General features: G+C 44.6%; 1 protein-coding gene across 2 annotated transcripts; it reads right to left on the bottom strand.

Moving 5' to 3' along the window:
• Positions 1-269: 269 nt before the first annotated feature.
• On the bottom strand, positions 270-18,471 carry rapgef3 (Rap guanine nucleotide exchange factor (GEF) 3). 2 transcript variants are annotated; one of them, XM_037478057.2, is made up of 28 exons: positions 17,782-18,471; positions 15,502-15,587; positions 11,273-11,317; positions 7,736-7,842; positions 7,541-7,662; positions 6,763-6,940; positions 6,575-6,659; positions 6,134-6,194; positions 5,813-5,889; positions 5,560-5,706; positions 5,342-5,445; positions 4,297-4,385; positions 3,999-4,077; positions 3,755-3,905; positions 3,537-3,619; positions 3,408-3,438; positions 3,196-3,271; positions 2,866-3,003; positions 2,652-2,749; positions 2,331-2,456; positions 1,907-2,088; positions 1,544-1,634; positions 1,412-1,462; positions 1,189-1,276; positions 1,044-1,108; positions 908-962; positions 758-829; positions 270-570 (listed from the first exon to the last, which is right to left on the bottom strand). In XM_037478057.2, the coding sequence occupies exons 2-28, from the start codon at positions 15,562-15,564 to the stop codon at positions 452-454; spliced, it is 2,583 nt and encodes an 860-aa protein (XP_037333954.2). In that variant the 5' UTR covers positions 15,565-15,587; positions 17,782-18,471; the 3' UTR covers positions 270-451. The 2 variants fall into 2 exon arrangements, with proteins under 2 accessions (XP_037333954.2, XP_037333953.2); XM_037478056.2 differs by lacking the exons at positions 15,502-15,587; positions 17,782-18,471 and adding an exon at positions 14,070-14,822.
• Positions 18,472-18,835: the final 364 nt, after the last annotated feature.

An 18,835-nucleotide genomic window follows, 5' to 3' on the forward strand; every position in this document is an offset into this window, starting at 1 on the left:
CTTTTGTACATCCAACTACTGCATTAACAAACATTGCAACAGAATATACTTAGTGACCCATTTAGAACGTTAATATATATTAATATATCAAGTTTGAACAGTTCTATACAAAATGTTACATCAAAGAATCTTTTTGCTCCACTGTACATGTTGTAGCGCAGCTTTTGTTTCCTCTGTGGCACACGCGCTGTTGTAAGGCTTTTTGGTTTGATAATTGGATCCTGTGGTTCATTTTCAAAGATACAACTGTTCTCACAAGACTTCCCCCCCCCCCCTTGATGGTGTGCAGAAAGCTCATCAATCAAAGTCCTCGAAATGAACACTGCAAACAGCACCTCGAGACATCCATCTTTTTTGGGGGGCGAGTGTGGATGTTTTGTTTGATCCAGCTTTAGTCTTGTCTCATTCACGCCGGGGTTTTACAGTCTTTATACATTTGCGTGTTGTTGCTCTAGCATTCTATCGTTCTGGAGAGCTGCGTTAGCTTGCGCTGGTTATCGATCACTTTCAGGTTCTGAATGTAGTTCCGGATGCTGCTGGGGCTCCGCAGAGGAAGGGCGAGCTCGGAGTCTAGGTGAGAAGAAAGAAAGAAAAAAAAAAAAACCTTTGGACTGAGCTCACATTTAAGAGTTTGTGTTAACAAATCTTCCTTTTCATTTTTTTCAGACAGTACAATTCAAAAAGACTAATGTCAGAAGAAGCCACATCACAAACATGACAAAACCAAACCGTTAACCGTGTTGAAGAGATTACTAACATGTAGATATGCGATTAGAAGCCCCTTCCAGAAACATCCGATCTGCCAGGCCCCTCTGTGGAGACGATGGCACTGCAGAAGAGAAATCCTTAGTTTACTGATCTGATCCCATGCCAGTCTGCTAGTTGACAACTCAACTGGTTCACTCACCATACGGCTGGCTTCTGCATCCTCGTACAATTTTCACTGTCTTGGCAATCATGCGCTGTCAGAGTGGAAGGACGTGGAGACATGTCAGGTGCAAGGTGTGAGCTTTCGAATGGTGCAACTTTTCTTTCTCTCTTACCACTTTCTCGAAATTAACCAGTTTGTCTACATAGTTTGGATTTCCATCATTGATGAACGTCATGTCTGCAGATACAGAACCCATGTTAATAAAGTCATTCTCATCCTACCGCTGTGTGGGCGAAGCGGCAAAGGTATTCTCTCACCTTTGAGCAGCAGAGGCATGAAGGGGATGTAAGGAGGACCGAGTTTGGCCACGGCCAACCTGTAGGCCCTGTGGTTGCGTGAGGGATCCTATAAGGAGCGGACGATCAACAAAGCGCCTTTTTAGCGCGTTCGGTGCACGGAGTGAACGTACTGAACCGTTAATTGAGAGTTCTGGAGCATTTCCACGATGTACCGAATGCGAGCGTCACTTGCGTAACTTACCATCAGTCTCTCATAAGCGCAGTAAATTCGTTTTGTCTTGCTGGGTATTCTCTGGAGTAGACAATAACACTTCCTGTCACTCAGTGAATTATGATTGTATCATCGTTACGGTTGCATTCAGGTGTTCCTCACCTCCCAGGTCTTGTAAAGCCTGTGCACTGCACTGTTGCTCAAACCGAACATCACAGCAAAGAACGAATTGAGATTCTTCTGTTCCTTTAACCTGCGACAGAGAACACGCATGGTTACGTATTGATGAGGCGTATTGCAGTGGTTTGATATATTTAAATGATGGGTCCCCAGGGGAAAAAAAAAAAAAACTGCAGTGGTGAGCATAAATGTGGTGGAGCTAGAATAAAAGGGACCACACTAGTCAGTAGGCCCGATCCTCTGTGGAAAACCAATGTTTCTACAAAAGAATATACAGTTCAGTCAGTGTGGACCAACCTGCACTGACCACCAACACAAGATGTTATGCAACGAACCCTGACTTACACTGCGGCAATCTTTATGAACTTCTTGAGCAGAATGGCTCGTTTCACCAGATCTTCACAGATGCACAGCTCGGTCACCACCCAGTACTGCACCTCGTTGAAACGACGCACAAACCGCTCCAGGTTAGCCGTGGTGGCACCGGGGAATTTATGGCGCCCGAATATGTAGTAGACGAGCTCCACCTGCAAAGGCGACGATATTTCTTTGCATTACAGGAGTTTCGACAGGTGACTTGATACGCATGATTTGCTTCAGAAACATGTGACGCATGCAGGAAGTGTTCTTCTAGAGTACCAGGTGATCTGATGGCACAGGGCCAACGGGTGTGACTCAGGTACATTCATCAAAACGATACCCTGCCCTTTGTTTTGATGATGACATTTTTATACTGTACATACAGAAGTGGTTTATCTGCTGGTGTTACCTCATGCATGGCAGTGAACAGTTCCCAATCATAGTTGGTGAGTTCATTGGCGACATCTTTAGAGTCCATCTGTTCAAGGAGGTCAGTTGTTCCTTGCTCTGGACCTTGCTGTTCCTTCAGGGGCATCTGGGACAAAAGGACAAAGACGGAGGGGAAAGGAGAGAATAACAGATTGTGGTGCTGTTCACTGCGTCAGACTTAACTGGTAGAATAAAAAAATATATAATAAATTATAAATGTAATGAAAATGTTTATAGCAATGACATCTCCTTGTTCATTTAAAAAAAAAAGAAAACAGTATGGATTGCATCTATTCCTCACCAGTTGTTCTGCTTGGCTGATTGTGCAGATGAACAGTCTCTCGTTGAGTCCCAGAGCCGTGTAGACTGCATTCGCATCCAGCTTTAACTGAGCTCTCTCTGTATGTACACAATGGATCAAATCAGCAAGTGACAAAGAATGGTAGAAAATCACATTAGCATCCAGCTTTAAATAAAAATTTTTAAAAAGATGTCATTAATATGTCGAGGCACACCTCCCATGGAGTTCATTTTGACCAAGATGTGATCTCCGCCAGGTTTGACTATGGCCGACATCACATCCTTCACAGAGGCGTTCACTGGGAGCATCAGATTGAGAGGTTTGTTGTCCGGCCTGTAAATCTCATACAGCACTGCAGCGAGGCAGAGGAGATCATTGATGGAGTGAGTAACGATGTGTTATTATGAAAAACGTCCACACAGACTATGTGAAGATACTCAACGTGTATTGCAAAGAGCTGTAGTGATACGTTGATAGAAACTGGTTAAGTTTCATTGATGTGAACTGACTTAATGGTTTTAATTTGTTTTCGAGTGTTACTCGCCTTTATCTTGAGCTCTGATTGGTTGTAACCTCCCCACTGGCTCCTCGCAGTTTGAAAACCAATCGAACGGCTGATTCTGTCGAAAGCATCAGGCAAGTAACATTAAGGTGACAAATGACAGAAGCTTGGCATTCGGTTTGCACATTAAAATGCGTCGCAGATGTTAGAATTGTGCAGCCAGCCGTCATATGCAAAAAAGACAGGACGCTCACCCTGCTCAATGTCTGACATCCGTTCTCCGATCTGTAAAAACAAAAGATGAAAAAGGGTTTTGGGCCTTCATGCTGCAATACTCATGTCTCGGTAATAGCAGTGGTTATGAGAGGACATAGATCATTTACGCTTTAATTCTCCTCCTTTCCCTGAATTGATCTTTCAGCACGCTGAACAGACGGAAATCTCCCGCCACCTCCTTCTTCAGCCTCTGTTTGAGCCCCACCACGGAAATGAAAACACAGAACTAACATAAGTATTGATTCTATTCATTAAAAAAATGGTTATTCTTCACGTACGATGCAATTATTGAACAAAAGGACAAAATGCAGCACGCAATCCCAACCTCCAGAGAGTCCAAAGCAATAGGGTCTTCTTTCAGCAGAAGGCCGTACAGTGCCACCCACTGGCCAATCAGCTTGACCACCTTCTGCTTGGTGGTAAGGATGTAGGAAGCCTTCTCCTGGTCTGAGCCCTCAGACAGCTCCGCCTGATAAGTGCAACGACGGTTAAGGGGCACATCACAGGAAGCAGGGGCGGTACACATTGAATCCATATCGGCATCACTGTGTATTAGTATCTCAGGATATTGGTGCTGTAGGGCGGCACACAGCTGGTTGGTGGGCATGAAGACTTTGTGAGTGAGGAGAAAGTCACTAACACATGGATCTGTGAGAGAAGAATCACGACAACGGGAGTGTAAGGGGAGGCACCGCAGTTGAATCGGGACAAAACTCGGTAAATTCATTCATTCATCTACAGACTCAAATAGACAAAGTAGTAAGATAAACACCTAAATGTGTATTTTCGATCTCAAAATGAACCAGTGCTTTGAAAACAACATTTTAGCTCCAGGAAAACGGCAAGAAGGTGCTTGCGGGGTCCCACCTATTGAGTCGTTTCCATTGGAATCCAACTTTATCGTTTCCAGTAGGTGTTCTAGGATTTTCTCAGGTGTTCCTGACATAACTGTGTACCTGCACGAAACACAACAGGAGGGACAAAGAAGAGAATATTTCTCCAAATGTTCACGCACAGGGATTTTAATCTGCCATAGAAATTGAATTGTACATTCATGCCTCTGTAGGAAAGGTGATTTAACTCAAATATACAGACTAAAACGACTATGATTATGCAGCTGGTTGTTGTTTAAATATGAAAACCTGCTCTGAGGGCAATCAGGGCAGATTATTCTGCTGAATAATGTTTTATAAAATGTCTGACTGTATATATTAGATTACAGATGATTGTTCATGTGACTGTTAAAGCTGGAAAACACTATGGCTGGTTGTGTGAATTTATTTGAGACTTGGGATCTTACATTAATGATCTGTCAGTTCATTTCTCTTTAATCTCAGTCAAGGGGTGATTATCTTTTATTTCTATTTGTTTGAGAGCGCTGCTTGTTTTTAAAATATTTTGAGCAAACTGGTGCTGTCCGTGAGCAGGGTTTCCTATTAGCAGAGCTGGCATCTAGGGATGGTTTCATGCTGTGTGTGTGTGTGTGTGTGGCTTAAAACCCTGCTTGCACTGTTGATTTCGACAGCTGTCTTTATTCCGAACTAAATGAAGCTGTAATTATTGTTTTATCGCTTTACTACAGGCGACAAGAAGATAGTTGAAGGTGTGCAAGTAAGGGAGTTCAACACCATTCTTCTTGACTTTTTCTGTTTGCTAAAACACTTTCAAGACTGATAGCAAGTAATAAAACACCGCAGGGTTGAAGTCCATTCCGTTTCCCCCCCCGGCCTGTCAGATAACAGCCGTTTAATTGGACCTTAACTGCGTTCGACAAAAAAGGTCTGCATGCTTGTCATGATGACAAATAGCCGCATTCGCGTCGTTGGCGTGGTGCGGTATCGGCGCCACGCCCAGGTCGAGCCTTTTAATGGTCGTAAACCTGACGGAGGAGTGAGTGTGAGAGTCGTCTCACTTGCTGTTCCCTGACCCTCCCTGCTGGGCCCACTCGGTTCTCTTCTCCAACACCAGCACAGTCTTCCCATGCTCCTCCAGTCGCACCGTGTTGGCCTCCACGTCCTGAGGCGCGAGAAGGAAATACATGTATTGCGTGTGTTTATGTGGACCTGAGTTTGAGGGGGAGCACAGAGGGGGGGAAAACGTTCTGAGGAGTAATCGCTTGCTCGGACGCACCTTGAGGATGCGAATGAAGTCCTGTTTATCAACACGGAGGAAATGGCAGTTGTCTTCTCTTAGGATGATGGTGGCAGCACGAGGGGCATCATTCAGCAAAGCCAGCTGCCCAAAGTCCTCCCCCTCGTGTAGAGTAGTCACCAGGCCCTGCATGAGCGGAGCACTTTCAGCATTGCTTCATGCTAACGGACAGTTTGATGAACGCCAAATTCAGACATTTCCTGTCATGGCAGAAACGAATGAATGGATTTACCTTCCCGTTGGTGATCACGTTTACGGAGCCTTTCCAGATGATGTACCAAGAAGTCCCTTTTTCCCCCTGACTGAACACTGCGTCACAAAAAGACACAAAAAGACAGTCATTGGACCGTTACACGTGCCGCTTACGAGAGGCTTTACTATGTACACATGACTAGAAAGGCACAGTGAGAGACCAGAAGATTATGATTACTGACTTAATTCATCAATCGTGATATCGAAAGCTCTGTTGCACACAAGTGAAAGCTAAGAGGCCACGTTGGTGGTTAAACTTCACAGTAAAACTGTCCCAACGTGCATGGAGCAAAGCACTCACAGACTACTCCGGCCTTGGCATGTGATTCAAAGACCAGCACCGCTGCCAGCTCCTTACGCACCTACACGCACAACGGGCAAAGAGATTAGGAATGCATTGATTAATGCTAATGGTTCTTTGGTCCAAGCAGTTTAAGACTTAAGCCACGGGATTAATTGGCAACTTCTGTTATCGTGAATGGACAAACAAAGTGGACTTCTTGAGTGCAGCGTAATTGACCCCTTTGCTAAGGTATGGCACCTCAAACACGCGCACTGGCCAATAGTTGTGTAGCATCAGCAAGTTCAAACGAGGGTCCAAAAGTTATCTGGCTCCCTTTCCGATTTTCTTCCGCGTAGTTTAGTGGATTTTGGGTTCCCGGGCGATGCAGAAAAAGACGGCACACGGTGGCTTTAATTATCAGGACACACGTGTGAGGAGTTGGCCCTTAAGGTAACTCACAGAGGCGGAGAGATGCGCTGCGGCCTTGACATGGAGCAGCTCCTCGTAGATGACCTCCAGGTCCTCAGCACTCCTCTGACTGGGGCTAAACACAGAAACGTGGGTTGTAATCACCCACGGGTGCACTTTGTTACGGACTGTTGCATGGGATCACTGTGAAGGGGACATTACTTATCCAACATACTGACCACTTGCGCAGAATCATAGTGAGCAGAGCGTCGGGTCCCAGCTGAGACAACAGCGACAGACTCTCCTGCAGCTCTTCCTCTGAGTCCTTCTCGTTGGACGTGTGGTTCAGCCCAGACTCCGAGTCCTGGAAGCGGTAGAATTGGGTGTCCTTGTCGTGGAAGTTCACTTCATGTTTCACTTGATTGAGGCAGAACAGAAGAAGTGAGGAAACATCAGTAAGACATGGATGTAAATATGAGATAAAAATGAGGTGATTAAAACACAGGTTATTTTACAGAAGGAAATAATTAACACATTTTGACCTTCACGGGAATAACTTGAATGACGAGACACATGGAAATAAGATTAATTCATTCAGAGTGATCCCCTCCATCTGATGACGAAGCATTTATGTCCTGATTGGAGTGGTCTCGTGCAGGGAGACAGAGCCTCGTCCAACGAGCAGAAGTGTTTGATGAAGACTGGACTGAGTGGGAACCCTTGGTAAAACACATGGCCAGGCAGGCTCAGTGAACCCACTTCCTGCTCCTCAAGCACTTCAGAGGAATCCTAAAGTGCGGCCTGAGACGTTAGCGTCAGAATGTATTTGAGAAATTCATACTTCTACAGTCCATTAAGGCACGAGCTCGCCCAACACATATGGTAATTTCTCCTTAATCGTGGCGGCTGGTCAACGGTTGGTAGTATTTCTGTCTGTTGTGAAGCTATAATGTGAAGTCAAAAATCCGACACAAAGATGGATTTATAACTATTCATCTGACGCAGCGTATTTCTTACCATGAACAAGGATTCCTTCATCCACCAGCACCTGCCACATTCCAACCGCTTGACTCCTGGATTGCAGGCATTCATTTTGTTTCATCAGCCAATCCACAAGCTCCTTCCCCGAACAACATTTTCTGTGAGAGAAATGTACAACATTTAAATAAGCAAAGATTTTGCCACACGTTATTTTCCGTGTTAGTGTGGTACCTGTATGTTTTGAGGTGATGCTTTCTGTCTCTAATCAGACCCGGGCTCCCATCGACCATGACACTACGGATCGACCTCGCTGCCTTTACCACGCGATCTGAAAGAAACTTAACAAACAGGGACAGAGACAAGCAGTTAAACAATTGGATCTTACTGTCAAAGGTCTTTGCGAGAGTTGTGTTCCCATTTGTCATGTGATGAACAGCGAGGGGGGCGGTGTACTTAAAGAAGAAGAAGAAGAATAATAACACTGGCGGTCTTGTTAACTGAAACAGCCACCCGGCGTGCCGGCAGCAAACAAAAGGTGGCAACCAAATATAAAAAAATAAATTAAAAAAAAAGGCTTGCACGTACAAGTTGCAAGTGTTTCTGCACTTTCCCCATCTAGTGACGAGACGTGGAGACCCGTGTGTGGGCGTTGTACTGTGTCGCGGTTCGTCCGTGGGTTTGCAGGGAGGCGCGGATGTGTTCAAAAAAAATGTCTGAGTTAAACTCTCCCACGTCGAGCTCCGTGCCCTCTGCGACTCACCCCTGTGGGCAACAAACTCTCACTTTGTCACCACCCTCTGCACATTCCCTTTGAACCTTTCTCAATTATTTCCGCCCACCCCCTTTAATCCCACCCTCTGACACACATACACACGGCTCGCTTGAGTCGGGTCTTAAAAGAAAACGAGCCACTGATGCAGAAGCAAGGCTTATGTAACGTTGTTTTGGCCTGTCCCATTCCCCGGCCTTTTAATGCTTTACACGACGCACTCTGCTTCTGTTTAAGAAAAGAACTAATTGGACTTCGCGGTTGACCGGAGGATACATCTTTGTTGTGCTTCCCTCTGTTCGGCCTCCGCTCTCACACAGCCTGCACCAAGTCTTGTGACTTCTAGAGCGACAGAGATGCTCGCTTGTTGTTCTTTGGATTTTCCAATCTTCTTCGAAGAGCTTTTGGCCCAGGGTGTTGGTATAGAGATGTAACCCAACAGTAACCATTTCCTGTTTTTGTGTCCTCTCCCCTAGTACCAATGTAAGGAAGAAATTGTTGCGACTCCTTCATGATAAAAAAAAAAAAAAAAAAAAGGCTGCTTAAGTGTGACCGATCAACCGCTTGCTCGCGTTGATGACGCACGCCATCCCAATCGGGACATCTGCGTGTCGGATCCACGTTCATGCAGGACTGCTTATCATAGTGTATACCTATAACAGACTACTGTGGGTGACACTGTACAGCCAAGACTGCAACCTATCACCCCAGCATTGGGCTGTTCCCAGACCTGACATCAACCGAGTAACCCAAATGTGCCCCAAAGCGTCGGCTGTGCCCCTCTGGAGTTGTGTTGTCTAGAGGTCAGCGCTTTTCCCAGGGGCCCGTTTCCCACCGGGACTCACATTCTCAGGCATGTCAGAGCCAAAAGCCATTTTCTTGATGAGGCCATTTTCCATTACCTAACCCCCGTCTCTCTAAAAACAATATCGGGAGCCATATTTCACGAAGGAGAGCCTCCGCTGCTGAACTTGACCATCGTGTAAACATGCAGAAACATTTTCTGTGACTATGATTCATTCGGGTTCTGGCTGCCTGCCTGAGAATAGACAACAGTGTGCTGTCTATTCTATGAATCTAGGTCACCTTATTGTGTCATCCAGAAACTAACCTGTGGGTAATTGTTTTGCGAGTTGAATTACAAAACAAACACCTTTGCCCAAAAATGTATCTGCACCTGTGAGTGTAGCAACACTGATGTAAAGGCCACTTGTAAGACAGGCAGTTATTATGCAATTTAATCCAAAAATACGGATAAACCTGTTTTACTTTTTTGCATGATGGGCCTGGGGATGTGACCTAAAATGTTTAATTTCATCTCCATTTTCAGACTAGGCTAATCACTAGTATAGAATGTTTACCTATGATCCTAAATACAACAGCCAGTATATGTTTACACAAACACTCTTCAGCATATACTCACTTGAATGCAAGAAAGCAGTAATATCGCAGCACAATCACACCATCTATTCTGTATGTTAGTTTCTTTCAAATACATTTCATTCTGGCCCTTTCTGAAAGTGTGAGTCATAGTCTTTTGAAGTTTAGTGTACGTGGTTGGGTTCCATTGCATGCGTTTGGTGAGGTGGAATCACGATGAGTGCATTTATCCACCGTGTCTCTCCTCTGTGGGCGAGAAATATCTTTCTTACTCAGTGACCTTAGTGGGCCATGCTGTGTGAGAAGTGGCTACAGATGAACACTGGGAGCTGAATAGCAGCGTTATGCAGCTTTTGTGGACTGGTGATACCCTATTTTCCCTTTCTCCCTCTTTGAGAAAAATACCACATTTCAGGAGGCAGCATTTCTATGTGTGACAGATATGGGTTCTTCCTGGCCTGTGATTGGGCTCTTAAGCATTAGATCTTTCAATTTGAAGCTGGGTGTCATGTGAACTTGCAGCTCTGAGCTACACAAGATGAGAATGGCCTGAAAAGGTCAAACACAATATACAGTATAAATGTGCACAATGTGTTTCCAAGCTCCAAACCCCCCCCGGTCCTGCAGCAAGTAAAAAGTATGTGAGAAATATTTGCTGTGAAGAAATATACCGAAACATGTAAATAACGTGTTATGAAGCTCCTGATCACGTTTGATGGGATTCCACCCCCACTTTAAAAGCCGGGTTATTAAAAAATATCTGTCTCGTGTAGTATTATCCAAATGTATGATTCTCATTAGTGACTTGGGGTCTGGACTGGACAGTCGCATTTGTTAAGCAACTGAACAAAGCTAGGAGGTTATGGAAACAGGCCTCCTGTAGACACCAGGACTCAGGATTCTTGTTTTTTCACTCAAATACGAGTTTTTTTTTTTTTTAAAGCTCTCCCCTCGACGTGTTGTGGATGAACCCGAGATGCCGGAGTATGAGGGAACTGGGCTGGGTTGGGCTCGGCTTAGTTGTTGGCCCTGGAGTGCCCTTTAGACTCCTTGTGACTATGTGCTTGTCTCAATGTGTTTTTTAAAGATTTGCTTGGGTAGTGATGCAGGACATTATAACAGCTAAAAGAAAAGGTTCAGCAGTTTGAGAGGATGCAAACACTGCAACTCTGGTTGATTAGCCGAGGAGAGTAGAGTCACGAGAAGGGAGAGACGTCCAGGCTGGTCAAAGTTTAAAGATTCACATTTAAGGGATACGCCAACAAGTGTTGGTCAGCTCATTTGCAGAGTGGCTGATGGAAAGCCTGTTATATTTTTGGGTTTGGAAATTGTTTAGTTTGAATGAAAACTTATGACAACAAAATGTAGGTTGATAATTCATTCTGATTACCAAAACAATCCACTTTGCATTAAAAAGGTCTTTAGTTATCTTCAGTTAGGTCTTCAGTTGTTGTGGCAATGCATAATTGTTTAATTGCTGAAGAAATTACGCTTCACACATGTTCAGCAGGAATTTAAAAATACCTGTCAGAACGTTGGATTACTTCTGATGTGTGTGTGTGTGTGTGTGTGTGTGTGTGTGTGGGGGGATGACAAAGCCATCCATCTCTGGTACACACCTGCTTCATCGTGTCCTTTGAATTCAGGGCCTCTGGCAACGGAGTCTAAGAGAAACAGGAAGAGAGACATTATCACCCCGTAGCTGTTTCTTCATATCCGAAGCCTCTGAAATAAAGCAGATAACTTGCTCTGGAAAGGGACACAGAGACACAGGAACACAGGAACTATCTGGACGGGTCGCTGATAATAATCTTGCCGCGGGTTCCACCAAATAAACATGTCAACCAAGCTGGACTGGCCAGATAGAAAGAATCATTATTTTCTTTTCATTGTGATGGAGGTCAACACAAATACATGACAGACCCACGCTCTGTTGCCATCGTCTCCAACGAGGAGTGGGTGTGTGTGATGAAGTAGGAGGGAAGAGTACAAAGTACACAGCCTGTGGCCACGCGTTTTGTCAAGTGAAAAGGTTGCTTTTAACTGGGGACAATTATTTTCTACTGAAAAGGCTTTTGAATATCCAAACCACGGGAGTTAATGCTCTAAAGCAGTATAGCGACAGATAAACAGATGTGGTCTTTTATTATTTCTGGAGAATAACACTCTTCACAAAGGCCATGTCAGCCCTTATTTTCTGCCCAGGGACAGGAATGTAAAGTGCAGACTCTGCTGTAGGGGCCGAGGGGCCGAGGGGCCGTTGGTCCACAGAGGGAACGGCAACTTAAGAGTCAGGTAAACCCATCACAATAGCAGCCAAGTGTAAGCTTATCCTGCACAAACTATACACGACCCCCCCCCCCCCCCCCCCCGCCCCGTGTGCACCTGGCCCCCCAATGTCAAGTGTGCACGCCCAGACTACAGCGCATGACACAAGTGCTGTACCAGGTGCGGCTGATTGCATGTTCATCGTAACATGAATAATTTGGATTAATTTATAGAGCAAAAAAAAAAAAATCCCATTAAAGATAACAAGATATTATTATAAACTAACATGCAGTGGTTCTCCAGGAAAAACGTAACTGTGAACTGCATCCATGCAAGGTATTTGTTGCCACTGATTAATATACATTTACATATATTATAAGTATTTTAGGCACTACATTTTTTACTTAGTCTTATCATGGGTGGCTGAGGTTGCAAAGCCACATATTTACTGAATAGGATGGTTATCCCCTGTAAATACTTTTGCATGCATTGTAAAATGTGCCAAGTAAATCAGTGGCATCTATCTCTCCCATCACATCACTGATATACAGTACATCCATGAAGTGTCTCCAGCCCTTCTGACACCCTTTATGACATGTTTTGTCTGGTGCGAGGTGCTGTCTCCTGTCTCACATGATCGTGGCCCAGATGACACACTGTGTCACCCGATAAGCTCTGTCACTGTACAGGTGAAAGAGCTTGATATTGGGTCCAAATGAAAGTGTGATTGACTGAATTTGACAGAATATAACCGTTATGACCCAGCAGAAATGATACGTGCCCCCTGACTAGACAAATACCTTGCATTCATAAAATATTTTTTATGGTGTCTTCCTGTCTGTCTAAGCACATATGAAAGAGCAATAAAGACTTGATAGTGCTCTTGCTTCTCCTACTGAGGTCAGACGATAGAGCTCAGTGAAGCTCAGCAAAAGAATTGGAAAACGCCACAATGCCAGTTATATTAAGCTTATTATCTATATTATAAATGAATAAGAGAAACCTTTTGATAATTGCACCTCTTGGACCTGATGTTAATTTAATAATCTTGCTATTGACGTAGATACCTTGGACTTTGTGTTCCCAAAGATGAGATCTAAATTGTTTTATATGATGTCAGTGGATTTAATAAGTTGCTGTCAACATAAACTTCAAATGTATGTGTAGTATTGTTATTGGCCTGGCAGGAGCATCTTTCTGGAAGTACTCATGTGGGATTGCAAACACAAAGTGGCTTGGTGGAAGTTAAACATTTGAGAATATGTGTATTTTTATTGTTTTTACATATAAGGATGCATTTAAATCCGGTTGTGAGGCGTCAAACTGGCATGCCAGGTATGTACGTATGTGTCATTTCTTTAGAATACAAAGTCTAATTGTAGTTTATGCTTTTGAGTTGATTTATGAAAAGATTCACATTGATATTTGGCCGGTCAGCAGGAAGTTTCGTATGCAGTCTTTTAAGACTTACAATCGCCGTTGACGTATCGCTGGTTAAATGTCAAGTAAATTTAGAGCCTCACTGTTGTGTGTCTTCCTGTGACCTGCAGACCAAACCTCCCCTTTGTCAATTCTTCCACATACTTTGTAACCTTAGCGGGGATGTTGTGTTGAAGGTGAACAATAAACAATCATCTATTCATAACCTGGGTTCAATAAAAACAACAACCAAAAAAAGAGAGACTGAGATGGTTTGTTGCATTCCTACACACAGTCTGATAGAGAGATATTCTTCAAATCACTTGAGGTATTTTGTAATATCGTGCCAGCTGCTATTTGGGGGACACTGGTGAGAGGAAGAGAGTTTCACTGACACCTTTCCTCTGCTTCTGTCCGACAACAACTGTCTCCACCTCTCATGCAACTCATTTAAACACAATATGTCCTCCTATGCTGCAGGGTTGTAACTTAAACCTATACATGCATTTTTACTCTATAAAACAATTTATACCACAATGGATGAGCTTTTTTTTTTACAAACAGCTTGTAGCAACTAATTCAACACATCCACAGATATAAAGTGACATCTTGCCCTGGTTGTTTTGAGGTCATAAGTTTGCAAAGTTGATCGAAACGACGGTGCCTACGTATCCGCCGGTCAGTGACCCCCGTGCGTGTTGGGCGGCAGGAGACCGCAGCGCTGCGTACCCAGCTGATGCCTCGTATGGTCGGTGTCTCCACTGCGCAGCGGTCCGGGTACACCCGATAGTTGTGACTCCGAAACAGATGCATCTTGTCGCAGATGCCGACGATCGACGCGCAACTTTTCCGGTCAGAAGATCCGCACGCGGACTCGGCGCCTCCACGCATTCTTTTCGCGCAAAGTAGATCTTCCGCGGGCTCATTCCCGCACACCGACCGCGCCACGCAGCCGCGGTTTGCGCATTTTCGTCCCTTCAAAAGATAAATACAAAAATAAAAATGAAATCCAGTTAGAATCCTGTACGTCGTCCCCGCTTCCAAACCCGGACAGGCTGCCGCTGACAGACGCGTCTGCCTCAGTTGGGTGTGAAGTCTTCTCCAGACATCCCACGCGGCACAGGCGCACTGCTGAGCTGCGTGCGTGTGCGCTTTTTTTTCTTCTTTTTTTTTAAAGCTGCGTAAGGAACTACGGGGGAGTCATCAGAGAGAATGCCTCCTCCGGCTTTTCCCTTGCGGTTTAATGACCAGCGTTTGATTAATTAAACTTGACATCGATGCCCTGCGTGTGCACGTGGGCCGGGTGCGCGCCGTGGTACAGTTTGTCCGGAGCGTTAAACCGTGACGGGAGGTGTTCTCCGGCTCTTACTAAAGTACACCGATTTCACGCAGGGCACAGCTGCTGTTGAAATGTGACAAAACCTGTAAGGCACGTTTAATTGCGCTGTACAGAAAGCGCCGCGTGCCAAACTTCAGGAGCATTGCGACAACGAAACGCTTTTTTTTATTGTTTAAATGACACGCAAATGGCGATGGTGGCTGATGGAGTGGTGGGATGCGCTGGGACACCCAACCCACAACTCAACTCAACGTGCACTCAGAAATGGAGTATCTCTCCGTGTTCTCTTTTAAAAGGCCTCATCACTGCGACCCGTTTGGCAGTTCACCTCACAGGGCCGAGTCAAGGTTAATAAAGGAGTCATAATGTTCCCTGCAGGCACTGTGTGGTCTAGTTTGTTCAGTGCAGTAGCTCCTTACTGCGCACTTGAGCTCGCGCACGCACGCACGCACACGCACGCACTAACACACATTTATCTGGCTGTCCAGCTGGCCGGTCTGCTGCACATGGACATGCAGATAAAACTCCGTCAAGGGCAGAAACCATTTAGTTTGTGGCAACAGCACTTGATGTCTCTCATTAAAAGCTCTCCTCAGTTTTAATGGTCAATTTACTGACAGGTGTTGAACCGTCAGTTCTGTTTTATGGATTCATGAAACTCATAATGTTGTATATTGTCCCAACGGGTGAATAGTTCAGCTCTGAACATATTTGGCTTGTTAAACACGCTCACATTTCTTTGTGTTTACAGCTCAGACCAGACACGTGTTGTTCCGTTCTACTTGATGGACCTTATTCGTGTTGTGCAGGCTGATGACTTACTTCCCCGTCGACTGGTGTACAACGTCTCGATGTGGAACAGACACATTTGCCCACGTTCTCCATAGAGCGGATGGCTTGGGCGGTAACTGTGGGAAACCAACAAAAAGATGGGTGACACTTTGGCCTCAGTGGAGCCTATTTGTGGATGATTGTCCGTGGATTCGCAGACTGTCGAACAAGGACAAGGAGGTGGTCCGCAACCCGTGCACCTTCAGTTATATCTGTGTCCTGGAGCCTGACAATGTTACGTAAGACGTGTTAAAAATCCCTGCTATTGTTCCAGTGCAGGGGCCGCCCTTCCTGTGCTGACCTCAATGAGTCACTTTGCCACGGCTTTCCCCAAGACACATGCACGCGGACGAAAACACTGGTTCTGCCCGGCTCCTGCGCTTTGGTTTTGGTTGTTCCTCCGGCCGAAAAAGGAGGGCAATTTATTTCAACTCCCGTCTAAATATTATTTTTTAAAGTCCACCCCGTTTGTCAGGTCTGTTTTAGGGGTTAGTATTCCTTTCCTGGAGTTGCACTCACATCTGTGTCGAGCAAATGCCAGAAGCCGAGAGGGACCCGTACGCTTTGAATCAGAAGCCCCCCCCCCCCCCCCCCTTTCATTTAAATGTCATTAACACAAGTCACATCGATTGCCTGCCCTGAAAATTTGAAGCCACTGCGAGACACGTCCACAACAATCCCATCTGAGAAAAAGACAGTAAGTTCTTACCAAGTTCAGACCCCGTGACCTCCGTGATGGATCATGGGGAGGCTCCAGTCCCCGCGGTCCCACAAGCCAGGACTCAACATAACCGATTTCTTCAAGTGCGGCTGATTCCTTTTTTTTAAAAATTCTAAACTTGTATGACTCTTTGTCTCCAAGAAATGCTTCCGCGATGCCCAGTTCAGACAGTGCACAACGAAGGAATCCAGATTCCCTTCTCATGACGTCCCCAGGGTTTGTTAAAGAGATAGTTTAGCTGATAAGCACATTTCCGTTTGATGATATCTGACTGTGCCGTGAGCACAGCAGGACTTTTGCTGAGAGAAATGTGTCTGGGATGCATGTTGTTGTTTTGAAATATGAAAGGCTGGAGCCTCACTATGGGAGCAAACTACCTCTGTTACACAGGTCTGAGCTACGCTGGATGGGAAGCATCTCAGGATCGGGGTTATGGAAAGTAAAAAAAACAGAGAAGGATGGCAATGGCTTTGTTATCCTTGTGTTGAGATGAAAGAACATTCTACATGCTATAATGTTGGATGATCTTGTTTGACGTTCAAAGCCTTTTGTTTGTGAAAAAGTTCCTTCTGACAGAAGAGTAAACTACGCACCACTTAAACTCTTCTGGTACTCTGGTACCTGGTCCCTGTGCATGGCACTAAGCAGCATAACAACAAATGCTGCTCTCTATTGAGAGCACAGATGCACTGCAATCTAAATGACTCCACTAATTGATGTTAACATCAGGCAAATGTTCAATCACTAAATTATTAGAGTGGATTAAAGTCTACCAACGGCTTACCTTCTTATGTAGGGATCACTGAACAAAAAAAGTCTAAAAAAATGACATACATGGATGTTTATGCACTTCTGCTTCTAAACCAATAACATGTTTTGTTTATCTGTGGTTCTCTCTCCATTTCTTTGTATTTATTTTTGTGTTTCTATTTAGATCCTCTGGGAAGGGGAGTGGGATTTCCTGCAACACATCTACGCCCAAGGAATGTGTACTTTGCCAACTGTCTTTGTTGTGCCTGTCTGGTAGTACATGCACACACACACACACACACACACACACGCACACACTCATACGTCTTTTCCTCCCTTTCCCCTGTACAGTTATTAGCAGTAACAGGGAGTGAAATATCTTATTTGTTTGACCCTGAGGTCAACTAAGGACTGAGGCAGAAAGTTTAGCAGACAACAGCACTAAAACAAATGGTGACAAAAATAAGTAACCACCTCCCCCAACAAATCACATAAAGTGGTTCATTCTAAAACATCTACCTCTTGCTACGTAGTCACATGCTGATGCTGATGCTGACGCAAACCAGCAACAAATAACTCAAAAAGAATATTAAGAGCCTAGGACTTGAAGCCATTAATGTTAAAATCAATATTTTAAAATCTGCACATAAAATCTTGTTAGACACGTAGTTTGCCAGGCACACTAACATGTCCATCGCGTACCATGTAAAGTCTGTTTTCCATCTGATGAAACAGAAATGTCCTAAACTAACCGATATATCACTCCATTAGATAATTTAATTAAGTGATCAAACACTCACCACTGCACGCTTGTAAGGTCCTTTCCACAGTTGGGATGGTTTCTGCCTTCTCTTTCCACCCTTTGCTCTTTTCAAATGTGCAAGGGTGACTTTTTCAGTCATTGCGGCTCATGTGAGTGGCGGGGAGTGTTGCTTTTACTTGGCTTCCTGTATCTCTCTGATTGGCCGTGATGAGAGTGCTGCAGGGCTTTGTCTGATACTGCAAAGTCTGTGTGACTGCAAAGACATGATCAGAACACAAGCAACCACACAGTCGTTTAATTCACGTTCATTTTGCCAGCTTCAAATAGAACACTGAGATGTATTCACTTTCAAACTTTTCTTATTGTGCGTCTTCTTTATTATTAAACAGCTGTGCAAGGTAACAGAACACTCACTGAAGATGTTGGATGTAATCGTATTGTAGGAGCCATTTTTGCTTAACGTTGGCATGATGTTTTGTTTTGTTTGGATGTATTTATATTGGCATTTTGGACACTATGTGGGGGTGATTAGATGCACATGGGTGTATGTAAGGGGCATAGCTGACAGGAAGTGGGGGGCACAGGTAGGGGGAGCAACAGACAGTTCTCACCAGACCACAGAGCCAGACCGCCACAAATACGAGTGTGTTCAACCGTTATGTTCATCTGTTTATACAATTCACTGCAATAAACCACAAACCTCAACCGCAATAATCTCTGGAAAGTCTTTTGTGTGTCTGCGTAGAAACTCCAACCTGTGCCTGTACATATCTCAGAAGGAAGGCTAAAGGTACAGCAAAACAAGGATTGCCATTTCAAGTATATTGCTTGACTATTTTCAATTAATGCCACCCTATTCTAATAGAGCACTACAACTTAAATGCAAATAATGATATACTGTACTAAATTATGCAAGTACAGTTATTTAATATGGGCGATGGTGGCGCATGGAGTAGTGTGATGAGCTGGAAGGCCGCAAGGTTGGCAGTTTGAATCCCGGCTGCCCCATGTCGATGTGCCTAATTGCTCCCCAGGCAAAATGTAACGCATGGGTTATAATGCAATGTAAATCGCTTTGGATACAAGCGTCA

This window comes from Pungitius pungitius, chromosome 1 (genome assembly GCF_949316345.1).
Source record: "Pungitius pungitius chromosome 1, fPunPun2.1, whole genome shotgun sequence".
Taxonomy (NCBI): Eukaryota; Metazoa; Chordata; class Actinopteri; order Perciformes; family Gasterosteidae; genus Pungitius; species Pungitius pungitius.